The 20,218-nt window shown below is 45.1% G+C and overlaps 1 protein-coding gene across 1 annotated transcript in view; it reads right to left on the bottom strand.

Moving 5' to 3' along the window:
* Window positions 1–20,218, bottom strand: part of LOC146197633 (uncharacterized) — a 42,779-nt gene that overhangs the window by 6,194 nt on the left and 16,367 nt on the right. Inside the window, exons 8-10 of the mRNA XM_084599544.1 lie at window positions 18,685–18,925; window positions 10,804–11,294; window positions 4,185–4,281 (exon numbers count right to left, since the gene is read on the bottom strand). Coding sequence (XP_084455670.1) covers window positions 4,258–4,281; window positions 10,804–11,294; window positions 18,685–18,925 — 756 coding nt within the window. The 3' untranslated portion in view covers window positions 4,185–4,257. The remainder of the gene's footprint in view (window positions 1–4,184; window positions 4,282–10,803; window positions 11,295–18,684; window positions 18,926–20,218) is intronic.

Here is a 20,218-nt window from a genome sequence, read left to right as displayed (position 1 = left end):
TGCGAATGTGTTCCCCTTTTTTTTGTTGGCATAGATCAAACAGCACTCATCATGTGCTGAATGTTCAGAGTTTGTGCAATGTGTGCGTGCATCTAACTGTGCGAGGACACCATTTCAGAGAAACTTCCACTGCTACGACATCGCACCATGAAGGAGGTCACTGAAGCTGTTATGATACTGAAGTAATTTTGCCCTGACTACTCCTACAGTGTGCATGAAGAAAAGCAATCGACAGATAGTGTCCATATCAAAAACAGACAATCAAGAACTGGGCATGATTGAGTGGAAATGAGTGGAAATTAGTTTGTACCAGAAAGCAAAAGTGGGCGAATGCTCAAAACTTTCGAATACTGCAGTGAATAATGCAGTGTTCGGTTGGGGCTTTGTAACAAATAGTATTATTCAGAAAAATCAAACGTCTTAAAAGCATTTTCAAGTTTGAGAATGCAGGAAAATAAGCTGCTGGAAGAAATTGACTGCCCTATGTACACTCTGACAATAATGTGAAATCGCATGCATCACTCTGGCTGTCAGCATTTGTCATTCACATAGCGCAGCAGCCACATCTAATTTGTCCTTCAATGGCTGCATGGTCTCTGATGAGTGCAAGTAATGACTCAAAGCCCAGAGGTGAAAGCAAGAAGTGGAAACTGTGCTGAGCCCGCTGTATGGAATGACCTCAAGACAAAGTTGATGAGATATAGAACTATAACATGACCAAGACGAGCATTTCATTAGCACTGGTTTCCGTACTTATGCTATCCCTGCAAACGAACTCTGAATCCCATGATGCCTGCTTTCTTTTACACCCTTCGACAATTGAAACTAAATGAGGGGTAAAAAATTAGTTTAGGAACCACAATGAGAAACATGGCATCACGAAGTGTTTGGCGCGGGTATCAAGTCTTCACTCAAAGAACACCACTAGTTTCTTGTGCTCACGACCTTAGCATGGGAGTATGCTTTCCCTGCACTTCTCTGCTACCTTTTTTCATGCTTAGACAAATCATCTGGGCCTTTTTCCCCAAGATTAGGCGCACCCTGTGCCTTTGCCACAGAGCAAGAAACCTTTATGAGTGGAAACTACGCTGTTTGAGGCGACCAGAAAAGGTCACAAGCTCGTGGCGCCACTATCATGCTGGCGGCGCCTGTCGGCGTGGAAAGAAATTACCGCCGTTTTGGTTGCCAAAGCAACCAGTCCAGGTTTCTTTTTTGTCGCTGCGGCTTCTACAATGCGCCGCATGCCGCCGCCACTGCATACGACCGCATCATGCTCCGTGCTGTCGGCGCTACAATTGTGACCTTATCTGGTCGCTCGTGCTCACTCGCGCTGGCGGGAATTTCACCTCCTAAATGGTTTCTTGCTCCGTGGCCTTTGTGCAGGGCAGACTTGGCAGTGCAAAATAATATGCTCACATCTCCTCGTGCCTCGTGTGCTGGCCCAATGCCAACAACGCTCTTCCATTCACAGCACTGCAGCAGCACAATGGATAACACTGTGAAGTTTGGTTCAGGTCAGAAATAGACCCAGAAATCATGGGTGCTGCCGGAAAGCCCTGTGTCTCTTTCAATGCACGCATGGTGCCCCTGCTGGTACCTTTTGAGTTTCATGCAACTGATGACGACCTCAGCACAAAGCTTCCTCCTGTTACAGGGGGTTCTCAAACTGGGTTCCGCAGGCTGTCTTCTTGTGTTCCGCGAGAATCCTCAGAGCTCAGGGCAAGCACTGCTCTCAAAGAGAAATTTAATGGTGAAGGCTTGGTGACATTTTGGATGGGGACTGCTCCACTGTTTCCATGCCTCTTTGAAAGGGCAGTGGACATTTCGCTTCCCTTTGCAACTACATATGCATGTGAACAGGCATTTTCAGCCCTCGCATATCTGAAGAACAAGCACAGGAGCCGTCTTGACCCGGCAGCTGATATGAGACTCGCTCTGAGTACTACTGAGCCACGCTTTGACTTGCTCTTAAAAGGGAAGCAGTACCACCCATCACATTAGTATTTGTATTAATCTGTGCAATAAACATTTAACCTTTGCAACTCTCTTTGCAAAAATTCACTCGACAACATTGCTCGTAAGTGAAGGCAGGGGGCGGGGTTTCCTGCAACTTATTGAAGGCTTTTGGGGTTCCTCCAAGCAAAAAAGTTTGAGAACCCCTGCTCCAACAGTAGCATTAAAGTGCCATCACGTGTGCATGGACCCATCATATAGCTGTATGCAGCATGAATAAAGTTGGAGAAATTGAGCCATCAGATGCGAGACATCTGAAATTTCAGCCACAGCTATACACAAAACTCTGAAGTGCATGAATCAGCACAGCCTAAACCTGCATTATGGATCAAGCCTGACATACTGGCACCTAAAAATATTTAAAATCACCAGCATGTAAATAATTACATAGCAAGGGCTTGAGAATATGATGTTTAGTGCACTTTGAATTGTGGCTGCTTCAACGCCCCCCAAAAAAGCCAGTCGTTGCATTTGATAGAACCCAGCCATCAATGACCAAGAGAAGGGCCACTTGTGGGATACCGTGTTTCAGCAATGCAGCAGCCGTGCCGACACCGTGAACGGCACACGGTGAGCGAGACGAGCTCTCCGAGCACTTGGCCACTGAATCAGCCCCTAGCTGTGAGTATAAGCCAGTGCGCTTTTGGAGAGGCAAGGAAGCCATGTACACAAAACCTTTTCTTCTTGCTATGAACATATTGGTCATTCCAGCCACAAGTTAGAGAAAAGAAACTTCAGTGCTACCAGATTCATGACACAGGAGCCCTGCAAATACCTCAAGTCTTTATCAACGCTTCTGTTTACATAATAGCTTAAGGTGATACTAATTGTATGTATGTGCTGTGCCTCTATATATTCTACAAATCTGACACCTTGAGCATGAGAACCCAAATTTCAAGATCCTAAATAAGCACATCATCCTGAAATTATTTCTTTCTGTACCATCACTTCAATTGGAATCACAGCAGGTCGGGCAAGGCTCAGGCCTAGCCTCTGAACATAGGGCCTGGCCAAGCTGGGCTCTGGTGTGTAACCAAAATTTCCCCCGTGCACATCTCTTATTCAACCCCTCCTAAGCTGTTCATGGTGCCCTCCTTGCGCACCCCAACGACTCAACATAGTATGCACATGTCGCCTGTTTAAGTGCATAAAGCAGCACACTGTTTCTCTTTCCTTTAAACAGAACTCTCAACTGCCACAATTTGGAGAGCCCCCTCTGGCTTGCAGCCTCTGAGCCGTGGCAGCAGCCGGAGAGTGCAGGGAAGTCACACCTGCTCTGTGGGTTGAAGAGAGGCGGCAGTCAGTCGCACTGAGGGCTTTGGTGAGCTGAATCAGTAAGGACAGTAACCAGTAACCAGTAAATGAACCAGTAAACCGTAACGACCTGCAGCTTACGCTGACTGATGCGCTAGGCTTTACTGACTCCTTTTATTTTTGGTTCCTACACTGAATCCTGCAAACCACATTTTTCACCATATGCTACTGAGCTCTCACAAACTGACTCCTTCTTCACTACTGCATTCGCAGAAGCCATGGAGGAAGGAAAAAACTTAGGAGAGGCCCTGACGTCACTTTTCTGAAGCCAGCATGGTCACGCGGCCGTGCCGCGACTGGACGCTGAAACGTCTTTCCTCCTCCTCCTTTACCCTCCGCATTTTCTTTCTCCGCGACGCTCATATACCTCGGGCCCCTAGCAACGCTAATGGCCAGACTTGGCTAACCCTAAATTTTAATGTCACTTCCGCCACACTTTCCCAAATGCATTGAGAATGGCTAGGACCTCTCCTTAGTTGTTTCCTTCCTCCATGGCAGCAGCAATGCATTTGCTTCGATTCTAAAATATACACTTCACTTTTGAAACTATAAAAGAATATAGCTATTGACTTGGTACTTGCTTAGAACTGTAGATTCACTATTTGCACGTGCCTATAAATGAATTTTGGCCGTTTTCTGGTGTCCATACAATAATTTAACTCTCAAGTATGTTATATGTCTCTCCCAGCTGACTGAAGTCCAGTTGAATAGGGTCTCGCTCTATCGGCAGCCTACCGCATAAGCGCGTATACTCTGTATCGACACATTATTCAACAGCAGCGCTAAAAAGCAGATACTCAAACCAGGGATCCATTATTCAACCAACTGAGCGAAACAAAAAAGGTTGCAACACTAACCAATGACGCAGGGGCTGGGCATCAACCTCCATGATGAAGTTCCTCACTTGACATCTACACAGCAGGCACAGCTTCAAAGGGATGTCATCGGGTTGTCCTGAAGCAGGTTGCAGAACAGACATTATGGAGAAAAACTGGTTTCAAGTAAAACCCAGATTTTTGTCACATCTGTCAAGATTAAAATGCACTAAGATGGCATTCTGCACGTTTCTAGAAGCAAATATGTTGAAAATGAAGCAAACACTGTGTGAAATTAAAGCTATCCGTTGAACATAAATTTGGAATTGAACTCGGAACATAAGGTTCCGAGTAATTGCATAAACTGGCACTAGAAAAATTTATGGCACAAAGTGTAGTGGTGTGGCTGCAACGGCAAATTAAACTTCTGCTCTGGGAGCACTGTGGATAATCATTTTGCATTTCGCTGACAAAAAGGATAGTCAGGGCGATTCTTGAATGTGTATGAGTTAACAGGAAACAAGAACTATGGATAAATGCCACATGCATATAAATGCAGAAAACAGCATGCACCAATATGGGTGCTCATAAAACTTACAGACATCCAGGAAACTGTGTGAATACCTGCAATGCGCATGACATGCAGTTTCTACCAGTAAACAGTCACACCTATTTATTTCTTTTTCTGCATTTGCAAAACACCTTTAGGCTCTAGCCTCACATAGCCCACAATGCAACTATACTAAGCTCCATGGTATGGTGCCAAGTGGTGGCACACCCAGGTGACATCTAATGTGAACGTATCTGCCCGCCCTCCCAGCACAGGTCAAAAGGGAAGAGCATGCATGCCCCGACCCCTCAGCAATTAATTCTCTGCCAGCTGTCTGGAGAGTCTTCTATACTCCCCGCTCACTCTGAATCCACCACATGGTGTCAGAAGTGGGATGTTGCCATGCTATTTGCCTGGATCCTACAGCTGTACAGTCTTCTGTGATCTAGGCAAGGCGGACTTTCGCATCGCTAAAAAAAAAAGCAGTAGAGCAGGAAAAATGCAAGGCGTTACAGCAAAGGAGTTATAGGTCCCGTTGAGGGCCCTACGAAGTGGTGTGCTAGGAGTCCGAATCTGCATGGATTTCGCTCACCTGAAATCATCAGTCCTCTGGGAAAGGTTTCTTTTCCACAGACACTAGCACAGCTATGTGTGACCTTTCCTAGACTTGGTGCTAACTCAGGCTATCAACAGATTCCTCATCGTCTGGCATGCCAAGATACCTTCACTATGTTAACAAGGCGCTTCTGTTTTATGAGATTAACCTTTGGCATCATGTCAATGCCTTAATACTTTCAAGACAGCATATCTGAAACTTTCATTGGACTAACACGCCTAGTCAACCTCAAGAAAAACATCCTCGCTTTTGGCTGCGACCAAGCGGAGTGTAACAAACTTAAATGTAACAAGCAAATCGATTCCTCAGGATTCACCCTGAACTGACCAAAATATGTTTTTAACATAAATGAGGCCACTTTCCCAGGGTGCATCATCAGCCTACCCTACAAAAGTTGTGGCAGTGAAATCTCTTCCTCTGCCAAAAGAAATCACTGGAGTCTGCAGAATTTTGGGAATAGTAAACCACCTGGCAACGTTTCTGCCACATTTGGCCAAAAATACTGCTCCGCTTCATGATCTCAAAGAGGCATCGAAGTGGACCTGGGAGCATGATAAGGAAAAAGCTTTCATAAGCATCAAAGACCTCCTGTGTTAAGAAAAATATTGAGCCAAATATCATTCAAACTACCCTGCAATGCTGCAAGTGAATGCATTAGCCCATGGTGTGGGTGCCGTCCTGCTACAGGCAGAGACAGGTGGGTATGAACAGCCAGTTGCATACATCTCAAAATCCCTAACCCCAACAGTACCGCGCAACGCCCAGATATAAAAATAAACCTTGGCACCAACATGTGCAGTTGAACACTCCAAGGAATATCTCCATGGCCTCACAGTAACATTCCAGACAGACCACCAGCCTTTGGTTTCGAAATCAGCTGCCACCACACACTGAACGCTTCTGCGTACACCTGGTACGCTTCACCTACTCGAAGCAGCATCTGCCACAGAGGAACCTTGCAACAGCTCTTACTTTTTCCAGGGCACCTGTGGCTACCTTTCTGGCAGCAACGATGCTTATCTGTGACAAAATTGGAGCTGTCATCAGATAGTTTTGCCTTGAATCCAATCAGATAAGCACACAACACAGGACATACCTACCAGTTTCTTTTGTGGTTCTGGGCACACAGATGGCCAGAAAAATGCAAAGTTCCCACTGCTCATAACTGTTCTGGTGAAATTGAAAAGTCCATCTCAAAATGACATCTGCCTGCTACTTGGAAGGAATGCCCTTGGTTATCCCCTCGACCAGTGAGAAAGAAAATTTCTTCTTGCCTGCATGAAGAGCATCAAGGAATTGAGCACTGCAGAGCAAGAGCAGGACAGACTATGTGATGGCCAGGGTTGCCTACTAAACTGTGCAAAGTTGTTTCAAACTGAGAAATAATGTGCTAAAACCCACCAGCAAAATGCTGAGCCACTCGTGCCAGCCTCCAGTTCTCAGCAGCCATCGAAGCAGTCCTCATCTATGCGAATTACGACTCTTGGTGCCCTGAGATAGCACTTCTGGCTTCGTAAATCACCTCAAGAACTTTTTCATTCGTTACGGCATTCCCATGACTGTGATTTCAGACAACGGCCCTCAATTTTTATGCTCAGATTTCACGAACTTCACCAAGACAGACGACTTTTCCAAAGTCAAGAGCAGTCCACAAGCTAAAGAGGCAGCAGAACAAGCAGTACAAACAATAAAATTCCTGCTGCAGAAAGCAGAGGGCCTCTATCTAGCATTATTGACCTAGAAAGACACGCCGATGATGACAAGCTTCAGTCCATCGAAATCGCTCATGGGGCAATGACTGCAGACATGCGTTCTGGCATTTCCTGCTCTTTCTTTACCATGAGGCATTGAAGGAAAGATGGCAACCTCAATGGAGCCTGAAGCCAAAGAGCGACGATGGAAAAACTTGAACTGATGACATGCTGCCAAAGAGCTACAAATTCTCTCATCAAAGACCCGAGTGTAGGTGAAAGACTTCATCTGTGAGGGAGAAATACTGCAGCAAGATAAGACCCCATGATGATACTGGGTGCAAGCAAGTCACGAGAATGTGTGCCGCAATCAGTGGATGCTGGATTCTTTGAAGCCATCATGAAGTTGAGCAACGTCGCTTCTTTGTTCCATTTTCTTTACCTATAATGATGAAAACTGGCTGTTGGTTCCAAGCGCATTGCCGGCAGATCAAGATGGTGAAGCCCTACCGCACTGAGACGACCTAGGTTTCCACACCGGCACTAACTTGTTGCCCAAAACACTTCACGGCACTGAAGCTGCAGCTTCAAGAGCTCCAGATGCTATCACTCACTCAGGTGCAGTGTATATAAGAGAAATGCGCAACAACTTCAACAGAACACAGGAAGAAACACACAAAACAGTTCACGAGCGCCTGTGTCCTGTTGAAGTTGTTGCGCATTTCTCTTATATACTATGCAGAACCAACTAGCCCGACAACACGCTCTCCTGAGGTGCAGTGTATTTGTACAGGCAAGGCCGGTCTGAAGGGGAGCACGTGCTGCTTCTTACGGCCTCCCTAATGATGGCATCTGTTTCCACCTACAGCAAATCACAATGGGGTCGCCACCACCTCATTGCTCCGCTTTTGCTACTGCCGTCCACGTGTAAGGGAAGCGCGCGTTCACTCCCCGCCCCGCCCGCACCAATTGCAACCTGCAAGTCCCCATATTTCAATTCTTATGGTTTATAAATAGACCGCTCACTCAGTGTCTGATATTTGCACTCTGTGAGGTGCAAAAAATGCAGATAAATAATGCGCGTGCTCGCTTCAATGCGACTACATGGTGATGAGCGTTCAGATATACTGATCTCAACACTTTTTACCCTTAAATTTTGCACAAACACAACATTATATGCTATGCAGTGTGCATTCTGAGTTGTATTAACCGGTGTGTAGAATTATACTCAACCTGAAGCGCTTGAATAGCAAGGATGAGAAGTGGGGATTCTGAAGCTTAGCCAAAAATCATTCCCGGAATCCCGGAATCTCAATCACTCCCAAGTAAAGAAAATTCTTGACCTTCCAGACTCAGAGTAAAGAACAAAAATAAATTCATCACAGTTAAAATTTGAGCTCTTCAATGAAGTGAACTTTTCTCTTTAAGTCGTTCGGAACATATCAATCGGCTCAAGGATTATATAAGTATGTGTATTCTCACGACTGACACACCTCTATGACATGTGTAGTTGGCCTAATATATGAATAAGCAATAACCTTTTATCAAGAAATCGGACACAAGCTACTCTGAATAAGTGAGGAGAGGTGCAAAGAAGAAAAAGGTGATTCTTCAAACCTGAACCTTCTTTTCAGAAAATTTAAGGAAGGAGAAAATCATTCTCCTTCAAAAGTGAACATGTTTTTAAAGCTATACCCACTATATCATGCAAGTATGATCTGTGGCAGGAGAGTTCCTAACCAGGGTGGGGAAAGAGGGAGGGGTGGTCAATCTGACGTGGGCAACACTGTCATTAATTATATGGCCTTTTGAAAGCTACACACCGTTGGCAAGAATCTCGGCATAAAGCCCACGACTGTGCTGTAGAGCCCGGAAAATGGGGATAGCCTCAACAAACTAGCACAAATTTTATTCAACTTCAAACCTCTAATGAAATACGCCCGCCAAGGGAGAGGGTGCCTCATTTTCTATTTCTAGTTTTAAACAGCAGAAGCGTACCAGTCTCAGAAGAACTTTTATTTGCTGAAATAAAAATTGCTATTTACTGGGGTTATTTGAAAGGGCTTTTTTCGGATGCGGCTATGTGTCTCGCAAAAATGCCAAAATTTGGTGTTCACGATAATTAGGCCAATTTTGAAAGCAACTGCCAGGATGCAAATTACGGCATATAAAATTAGTTAGGATCTCCCTTTGTGTCAAAAAATCCAGAATTTTTTGGTAGTAGACATTTCTACAGGGCGATATCTGCTTGTTTGTTTTAGAGGGTTTAACGTACCATAGCTACTCAGGCTATAAGAGGCACCATAGTTGAAGACTCCGGAAATTTCAACCACCTGGGTTTCTTTAACATGCACGACACCGCAGAGCACATGGACACCACTCCGTTTCGCTTCCATCGAAATGCTGCTGCCGGCAGACGAATTCGAAAACACTGGTACTCTGGTACAGTAGAGAGGTGTCTTAACCACTGCATCACTGTGGCAAGGATGGAATATCAAGGAGCGGGAACTTGAAAGGTGTAGGTTTTCGTTCCTCTCGGGTTCAATTACGGCCGCAGTGACCACTTCAATACCTTCAAGGCATCCATGTACTGTGCAATGCAGTGCACATTAAAGAACCCCAGGCGATTTAAATTTCCAAGGCATCCACTACGATGACCCTCACAGCCTCGCATTGACCAAGCTTGTTCCTGGTACTCGTCAGTTCGGTATGGACTAAAAGACATTTACAAAGACGAATCAATACACCACCATCTGCATTTAAGACCACAGTATCTGTCACATATGGTCCTCATACTTTTGACAAAGAAGGATTCGTCCTTTTGATGGTTTTTGTTGCCGATTTTTGTTATAAAGACTTTATTCCCATGTGGAATACACTGGCAACATGCAGCTAAGGTAATGATGTTCTACTTCCTTTCATTTGTGTGTTGCGCTCATCAAAAAACCAGCAGATTACATCGCAAAACCAGGCAAAACCAGGCAAAACCATCTGCCACCACTGAAAAAAATGCGGCGTAAACAGTGAAGTGGTCGCACCCCTTGCAGCAGTGGAGAGCTAAACTCAAAGAGAAAAGCTCCCACTGCTTCCCGCAGAAGGCCGCAGGAAAGATGGTGTGCTCTCCCTTGAGACCAGTCGTGGCACAGGATATTTACGGGCTGTGGTATGGTATGGTGGCTGTGGTACCACGGGAGATGTAGTATGGCACATGCAATGGCACACCCAAGCGCCATCTAATATGAACGCCTTTGTGCACCCTCCTGGCACAGATCAAAGAGCAAGCGCGAACTTTCCCCAATCTCTCTGCAAAAGAAAAATGCTTTTAATTCTCAGCCAGCCATTTGGAGAGTAGTGCTGCTTCTCACTTGCTCCAAGCCAACGACACACACCACTGGCACATTCTTAGACATTAATAGGTGGTGGATACTTGCACCTAACCATTTTACGAGTGCCTGGTTAGAACTGTCACAAATTGTCACAAAAAAAAAATACATGGAAATAATTTTAGCATGGCCTCTTCGAATTTGAAGAAATTATATCTGATGAGATTCCATCATTTTTAAATTTTAACAAATGACTATTTAAGAATGCCACCAAGATTTCCCAGTGGGAACATTGTGTATGGGCACTGCACCCGCTCTTGTCAATTAGGCAGGAAGTTTTAAGCTCATGAATTCTCCATGGCATCTAAAGCAGAAACATAAGTAACGAAATAAAGTCAACAGGCCCTGCTAATTGTGGTTGTTTTAAATATTGCACAAGTACAGCATGCCGTGAACATTTCTAGAGGGCCACTACACTTACACTGTCAAGATCGTCCAGGTGCACCACCTGCCCTTGGGGCTCGGCTTCCAAGGCCTCGTCCAGTGTGCTCATCTCAAGGGTGGGTTGCTCGCCCGTGTCGGGAAATAAGAACACGCTCGCTGACCGGCTGCTGAGGGGCCGGCCAGCAGCCGAGCCGCCCAAGGAACTGGCCGACCTGCAGCCAGATCCATAGCCACTCTCGGGACTTTCTCCATGCTCAGCTCCGCTGAAGCGATCCGAGCCGGCCAAAAGTGCTGTGTGGCTTGGGAGGCGAGGGACCCTGGCGGCCGCAGGGCTGCCCCCCTCTGCATGACTGGTGGTCCGAGTCAAACTGCTATACGTTCGAACTGGCTGTCTTGGTAACTCTGGAGGAGGAGGAGGCCCCCTTGGAGGCTCATGCAGGGTCAGTTGCTCGGGCCTTTCATCATGACGAACAGAGAGTGCATCCAAAAGCAGACCCCAGGACAGGCTTGATGCAAAAGCTTCCAGGCCTGCAACAAATAATTACAAAAGACAACAGTTTGCAGCTTCAAGAATGCTTGAAAACATACAGATTGGCGGGAAAGTGCAGGCCTTCTTCATTACAATCACAATAAAAAAAAGTCCAACTGGAACTGGTCAAAACGCAGTCTGAACAAATTAAAATGAAGTAAAATCAATTAGACTCAAATTAGTTCCAATTGCAGCTGGCCAGTTCTAACTGCGCTTCCCTGATAGGCATGCCATGACATTTGAGCTAAGAGTGGCACAGAGTCTACAGCTTATTAAGCATGTTACGTCAACTCTGCAACCTGTATTGTTGCATGTCAACTTGCGATGTAGTTTTTCAGATGTATCTGACTCCAGATTATCAACAGCAATGACAGTGTGATGACAACACGCCCCACACCTAAGAAACCATTCTCCTTGCTCTGCCGCCTAAAACACAGCAGTGTCCACAGCCCTAGATGACATAAGTGCCACCACACAAGGTACATAATGCACACAAAGCAGATAGCACAGAACACACAAAGTAGCATGCCTAAACTGCTCAAGGTACCCAGCAGAGAGCAACACTTCTGCCCCCTCTCCCTCCAAGCTACTCCTTTCTTTCATTGAAAGCCCAGAAAGAGTTAAAAACAAGCTACTTTGCATATATGCAGATGTAAATAAGAAATAAGAAGAAAACAGTAGGAAAATAAATAAGAAGAAAACAGTAGCAATGACAATCACTCGTAAAAGGAAGCCCCTAACCTTTCCCTACTCCATTAATAATCACCTCCTAGCATCCGTTGAAAGTTATAAATATTTAGGTGTAATTCTAACCTCTGATCTCAGATGGAATGAACATGTGTGTTACACTGAAAAAAAGGCGATGCAAAAACTTGGTTACTTGCGAAGAACCCTACGCCAGTCTACTCAAGAAATAAAACTTCTAGCTTACAAAACATTTATCAGGCCACTTCTTGAATATGCTTCAGTAGTATGGGATCCTTATACTAAGATGAATATTAACAAACTCGAAAACATCCAAAAAAAATCAGCAAGGTTTGTTTATAGTTCGTACAGTTGGCACACTTCAGCAACCGCTCTAGTGCAAAAAGCTAATTTGGATCCACTGCAGTTACGTCGCTTTCATGAACGACTGAAGTACATGCATCTTCTCCACTATTCTAAGCTAGGAATAAGCCAGAAGCTATATATCGAACCTGTTATTCGGCGCAATACGCGTGCACATCACTCTAAAAAAATGAAAGAGTACACCTGCAAAACCAACGTGTTTAAAAATTCTTTCTTCCCTAGAACAGTCAGCGAGTGGAACGCACTTCCTGCTGCGTCGAGTCTATGTTATCAAAATTGAAAAATTGTTCTTGATATATTCACGTGTAGTGCTTCTTTATTACTTTTGGCGTTTCTAGTACATGTGGTTTGCCGTTGGTTATCTGTTCGGGTATTTTGCTCCTGTACTGCTCCTACCATTTCCTTGCGCATGTGGTTTCAATGTCTGCTTTAATGTTGTTGTTTTTGTGGTCAATTTCACTGTACGAACAGCGTGTTGATGTGTGAGTATTTTAATCCATTTTTTGGTGGCAGGTCGACACCGGGATGATTTTTTATTTCTTAGGTTTTTCCTCTTGTTAAGCTGGTTTTTCTTTTCTGCTGTTTGTTTTAACAATGCATGTAATCCGACTCCTGCCTAAGGCCTCCTGTGAAGGCTAGCAGCATTTCTGAAATAATAATAATAATAAAATAAAATGATTGAAAACATTCAGGTAGAGTTTTTCCATCGTACATACATAGACAATGAACTAAGTTCTCTCTGGACAGCTACCCATCGGTTCAGGGAGCGTATGCTACCATTTCCAATGTGTTAGCTCAAGGTGGAACCACAGCTACTGAGTATGACACTGCCCTCCCTGCATAACCTTTCACCAAAAAAGAAATAAAATGGAGGTCAGCATTTTGTCTTCCCAGCAGCTAAGAACAGTCATACCTCAGTATACTAGAAAATTTCACCTCTCATTTTTACACGCTGCAAGTACATCATTTTTTGTATTTGTGCCAGGTGTTTCAACGAACACTTCGGAAAAATATGAATATTTTCAGGAACAAACTCACAGTCTCGGAAGTCAAAATATACAGCAAAACTGCTCTAAATACGCGAGTAATTGCTAAAGTTCTCTAACTTTTCAATTAATGCAGTTTGGTAGAATCTGAAGCCTTGAACAAGACGGTGCAAAAAGAGTTTTTGCAAAAAAGAAAAATGCATTTTATAAAGCCCCACAGCACAAGGAAATCCAATACATTTTTCACATGAAACCGAAACTGAGAGCACTGGAAGCGTTGAAGACAGAGCATCTACTGCTAACATGCTGCAGTGATTACAGCCCCAAATTCAAACTACCTTCCCTATTGTGCCATGTCATGCACTTTATTCAGTTCTGTCACATTCAAACTTAAAAGGCCCACTGTCCACCCTCCGGTCGAAAATATTTTCTTCCCCGGTGACTGTGAGGCTTCGCCCCCCAAAACGCAAGGCCACAAAATTATTTTGAAAAGAGTAATTAATAATGCAGTTACAGTCACCACAATCCCCCGATTCTGCCGTGTTCCTCTCCTCCTGTTCCCTTGAAAAGGATTTTCACTCTCCTGCCCGGTCATCTAGCCTTCACAAGACAAATTCCCTTTCCTCCTTCGCGTTTGGCGGGAGGTGGGACGTGGTACTCTGCGTGCGCAAGAACAAAACGGGCGAGGGAACGCGCGCCGCAGCATTCATTGCATTCAGTCCGGCTGTGGCGAGGACAATGCACGCAGTGAGCGACGCACACAATTAGTCGTGTACGCCCATCCTTCATCCGTCAATCAGCAAGATGGACCAATGAATGTCGTGCTATTCTGACGTCAACTACGCGGCCTAACAGGACCAGCACAGAAAACAGGAAAGCTGGTTTCCCAACGAAGAGGATGAGAGAGCTTTTATATGCATTTTTGCTGCTTTGCGCCGCGCGTAACGCTGTAGCATTTTGCACAGACTATCTCCGGTACGTGATCGAAGCATTGGGCTCCTTTGCTTAAAAAGTCATACCCTGGACAGTGGCTCTTTAATGGCCACGCAATTGGCAATGATGGTGGGTATTTTTTTGCAGCAAAGGCGAAGCAAAAATTTTGTACATGGCACAACACCACTTGCAAAGCGAACTGGCCACCGCAGTCACTGCAACGTGTCATCAAGCTTCCTGCACACCTAATGTGTTCGGTTTCAGCTTTGGCAGAAAGAAGCACCCAGACTATTTGTGATGCAGAGCTTTAGAAAACACTCTTTCCTTTGTTTCGAAAACTGATATAGCATCGTCTTGTTCACGGCTTCAAATTCCGCAATGGTACTAATTCCCACACTGTGTTAATTTAAAAGTTAATTTTAGATTTTTGTGAATACAATCAAACACACTTATAACAATACCGGCTTTAACACTGTATTGGATATACCCCGCCGGGGTGGCGCAGTGGTTACGGCGCTCGACTACTATTCCCAAGGATGCGGGATCGAATTCAGGCCTCGGCGGCCGCTTTTCGATGGAGGCGAAAAGCAAGACGCCCATGTGCTGTGCGATGTCAGTGCACGTTAAAGAACCCCAGGTGGTCGAAATTTCCGGAGTCCTTTACTACGGCGTCTCATAGCCTGAGTCGCTTTGGGACATTAAACCCCACAAACCAAACTATATTGGATATAACAATAGGCAGCCACTGCATTGTCAGGTCTGCTATGTGTTCTATGGTAAAATAAAATCGCTTATTATGATGGTGCCATATTATATTATCGGTTATGGAAATCAAACATGGTCACTGAAAGTCAACAAAAATGCAGAAACGTGGCAATTACAAAAGCATGCACGTACGCGGAGATGCCGACAACGTTGATGCAGCAACAATAAAAAAAAAAAAAAAAAAAAAAATCGGTACAGAGCACATTGAGCTAATGCTTTGGTCAGGTGCGCCGGAAAAGCTTGCATGCCATAGAGATGCGAGGAAGGACAGAGTGCTTCCTCATGCGGAGGAGGAGGGAAGGCGTAAGGAGCTGCTAGGCACGGCCATTCTGAGGAATAGCTTTGAGCACTCAACTCACGCCCTCTCTGCCTCTGCATGGTGGAGCAGTCCATTTAGAGGGTGCGCTGACTGTGGTGCACTGCACTGTCCTCCCCTCTTTGCTTTGTCCAAGCCCACGTTTCGCGTTTGCGCATATTTTGTGGCAGGCGTGCAGCAGCATTCATGCATGTGTCTTTCTAGCGTGGTTTTCCTAGTGTGCCACTATCGTTGCCACAATCTTGCTGGCCCTGGATTTTCAGTGAACATCAATGGGGGATCCTCCTTCAGGAAGCGCAACACAACCGGCGCAGAAGAGGAAACGAACGGCAATACCACTAGAAGTTAAGTGGAACATTGTACGTGAGCACAAAGTTGGCGTAAATGTGTGAAACTTGATGCGCAAGTATGGCCTGACACAACCAACAGTATCGGCAATAGTCCGCAATGCACTCGATATTGGGAACGAAAGCGATGCCAGTACCACCCATGCAATGGAGACGGCCGGAAAAGGGTTTGACAAGGGTCTACAAATACGTAGAACAGGCGCTCTACCAGTGGTTCTCGAATGCCTGTGCAGCGAAAATGTCAATGACCTGATTTTAGCGAAAAAGGCAAAGCCCTTCACATACTACCTCCTGTCAACACCAATTTCACAGCGATGACCAAAGTTTGGTCCACAGTGAGCAGTAGTGATGGTGAGGCGTCAGGACTTGAGGAATTTTTACATACTGATGATATAGTCACGACAGATGAAGAGCCGACAGACGAGGCTATCGTCGCAGCAATCACTGGCGCAGAGGACAGTGAAGTAGCAACAACGACGACGAGCCAGAACCTGTGCAAGTTGCTTCTCACCAGGAGGCTTTGAGAATGATGGACTCCCTTGGGACTTCGTTTTTGCTAAGAACCCCCCACTGCACTATGTTCAGCAGTTTTATGCAATGCAGAAAGATGTCCGCCAGATTGCCGTGAAACAGATGTTTACAAATTATGGGTTTCTTCCTGCTACAAAATAAAAAGTGTAATATCCCTGTCACACGGGTATTTTCAATGCTGATTGAGTGGATGGAGATCGAACTCGATGGGGATCGGCCACTGCCACACGGCAGTTTTCAGTAACGATTGAACTCGATCGACATTGACTCAATGAGGATTGCGAATGGCCATTAGATTGCCAAAGAATATTGGTGGTTTGGTTTGGTTTGTGAGGTTTAACGTCCCAAAGCGACTCAAGCTATGAGAGATGCCAAAGTGGAGGACTCCAGAAATTTCGACCACCTGGAGTTCTTTAACGTGCACTGACATCGCACAGCACACGGGCGCCTTGCTTTCTGCCTCCATCGAAAAGCGGCCACCGAAGCCAGGATTCGATCCCGCGTTCTTGAGAACGAAAGTTGAGCGCCGTAACCACCATGCCACCCCAGTGGGGCTAAAGAATATTGAAAGCAGCCCCGCACTCACCGTAACATGAAATGCAAGACAAACTTAAAAGAAACAAAACCTCTTCTGGATTAAATTATTTAGACTACATTAACCAGTTCGTCAACTAGTTTCTCGGGAGTCGTAATGATCGTTCTGTAGAAAGTGCAGTGTGCAGATGCTTACAAACTGACGCTGTTCTAGGGTGTCTGCTGTTCTTCTGTGGCGGTGTGGCGTGCCGCAGCGTACCGCTCACGTTCGCCTTTGAGTGCCGAGTTGTGGCAGCATCGCTGGCGTCATGCTGGCGCAAAATGAATGCGGTGATTGCACATCGTTCAATGTCGTTCTTGTGTTGCTTGCCTGTTGTGCATGTGGGTTATGCCGTTCTATAATGCATTAGCATACACTGCTATGAACAAACTTTCAATCCAAAATAGCACTTAGTGCTATATCCGCCTCGTTTTATCCTGCTTCACTTCATATTTTTACTAAATGTTGTTACCCGTGGCGCCATTTATCGGATCACACGCTCACTACTCAATGGTCATTGAAATTCGCCGTGTGGCAGCGGTGCATCTCGATGATCCTCGAAAATTTCTATGACCGTTCACTTAATGAGCATTGAGATTGTGCGTGTGAAAGAGGTATAAGCTACATCGCCGTCATTAAATGTGTAGTTTATAACGTTTTTCTTTCTTTTTCGACTTAACCCGGTTATAACAATGATATATCCATGGCGCTTCAATATTGTTGTAAGTAGGTTTGACTGTAGACAGTAAATTACAAGAGTTCTGTAGTAAACAGCATCAGTTGAGGCTGAGAGATCTTTTTTCTCTCTTGGTCTCCTTATCTTCAAAATTATGCAGTTTCACTGAAACAGGTTATATAGTGGCAAAACAATTCCATACGAAAGGCAACATGCATTACACATGCTATAAGCACAACAAAAGCCACCTGGAAATGCCACCTCTAGGTAGAACCTGAGTGCAAACAAGAATAAGCGGTATTTTTATGCACGTCTCAAGAACTATAGGGTGATGTAGACATTTAACAACAAAGATGTTCAAAAAGCCTTGTATAATGCCCAAGCAATGAAGAAACGGGTAAAAAAGCCATGAGCTCCTACTATTTCATTACTACTTGTTACCCTGTGCTGTATAAATGCAAAACAAAATATGACTGTTCAACTTTTACAGTTAGCAACTAGTGCCAATTTATGAGCTTCTAAGAACAATAAAAGACTGCACAGAAACATTTGAGCCCATAGAATAAATTAATATAAAGCATTCAAAGCCACTCTGCTATGTGACGGTGCAGCAATATAAACCACGGCAAATTTCTGCTGCTTCGCTGTAGCGAGTTACAGCAAACATCCTACACTGCACCTCTGGAAGCTGGAACTCTGACTTAGCTTTGTCAGATGTTATGGTGATATTTAAATTTCGTTCCGAAAAAAGGAAAGAGTGCAGAACCTGCCCCACACATTGGTGAACACCTCAACTATGCCCTGAGGGAAGGGATAAAGGAGCAGGTGAAAAAGAGAAAGAGCAGCTGCAGTAGAGGGCCCATGAATAAACTCGACCACATAGGATTCGTCAACTCACACTGACAATGTGCAGCACGCTGATGGCTTTCCCGCTTCCTAAACACAGCCACCCCGACTGGGATTAAACTTGGATCCTCTAGCTCAACACTGCAGTGCCTCAACCATTGAGCCATCGTAAGAGGTGAAGTCCATTCTCGTAATCATGTGAGAAATTAGAGTACATCTATAAACATAAATGAGGAGTTTTAGCGCCTTCATCCTACAATGTAAACTGGACAGTAAAGAGACTAGCCACACAAACCTCAGTACAGGCGTTCATGACGCATAACGGTCAACAACAGAACAAAACCCACCTCCTCTTTCGCTGAAGTGCGTCTCAATGTCAGCACAACTCAGCCCCAAGTGTGCGTCAGTCTGGGTACCCTTGGAAGCCCTGGACAAGGGACAAGTCTCGACACCAATGGTGACTGGGTGTCTACAACAGACTCCTGATGAAGAGGAGGAGGAACCTGAATCCCGCTGCTGCCGACGCTGGCGTCGCCCTTGCTCCTTCTCAGTCTTCTTCAGCTTCTCCTTCAGGTAGGCCACCTCATGCTAGAAGAGGAACGCACAACCGAGAAAACTGCAAACGACACCTCAGCCCAACAATCAGACAGCAGAAACATTACATAATCTTTTTTTTTTCCTCGTTTTCTTCATTAAAACCACCGTATTGTCACAGGCACATAGAACAGCAGAAACAGTCTTACTTTTTAGTGAACTGCACTGAAGAAAAAAAATGATTAAATAAGTCGACGACCGATTTTTCGGACTCTCAATGGACCACGAAAATGTCCGAAAAAACAAATGCGCACCAAAAAAGCACAATTTATTGTCTATTATTCACTTTGAGGCCGCAAAAAGTCATGAATGCTTTTCTGCACCACGCTCTGCTTCCGTGCTAACAGGTCCGCCTGAATTTCGCTTTCATCAAAAGCCATTTTCGATGTAAGAAACTGAGCATGTTCAAAAAATTTTAAATGCTTGTCAAAAATAATACCAAGAAAGGTGGCTGAGTTTGAAGGACAGAAAACATATGTGCTTAGGCAGAGGTAAGGTGTGGATGTAAGTTGCCTATTGCGAGAGTGAAAAAACAGACAGTCTGTAGCAAAAAGGAATTCTCACGGCTTCCTGGTTTGATAAGGTGTCGTAGTCGCAGAGTTGATCAGTAGCGGCGGCCGTACAAGGTGAGGAGACGCGACAAGTTGATCGTGGGCTCGGTTAAAAAACAAAAGACATTTTCCCAGAGCGAGCGGCTGCGAGAGAGGCTCGGAAGACTGAATCTTCCCAGAGCGCACTGCCGCGAGCGTGCTGCGGTCTGCCTTTTTATACTTTCGGCTAGTTGCACTGCGGCCCATCGTAAAAGGAGCGCGCTGGTCAGTTGCTGCCCCAGAGATTCATCTCGAAGCATGCTCTGCCTTTTTATACTTTCGGCTAGTTGCACTGCGGCCCATCGTAAAAGGAGCGCGCTGGTCAGTTGCTGCCCCAGAGATTCATCTCGAAGCATGCTCGGAGGAGTGGGGAGATCCCGTAAATTCCACTCTATATTTGAGGCAGCTTGTGACAAGGTTGTAATTCTCCTTGCCTACTGTGAGGATGATAGTAGCGATGGAAATGATGATGCAGTTAGTGGTAACGATGATGACAGTAGTGATGATAATGATGCTGCAGTTAGGGATAACGATAATGATGGTGGTAGCGATGACAGTGATGATGTATTTAGTTGATAATGATGATAGTAGTGATAGTGATATGACGATGGGTAACAAGAAGTGTAACCAAGCCTAATGAGGCTCTCGCTTCGTCTAGGTTTAGCAGGGTCAAACCACAGCAATTTTTTCTAGCAAG

This window comes from Amblyomma maculatum, chromosome 3, assembly GCF_055883805.1.
Source record: "Amblyomma maculatum isolate TAMU_Amacu chromosome 3, ASM5588380v1, whole genome shotgun sequence".
NCBI classification, from domain to species: Eukaryota; Metazoa; Arthropoda; class Arachnida; order Ixodida; family Ixodidae; genus Amblyomma; species Amblyomma maculatum.
The sequence above is the reverse complement of the archived record's forward strand: the minus strand, read 5'-3'. Positions and strand labels throughout refer to the sequence as shown.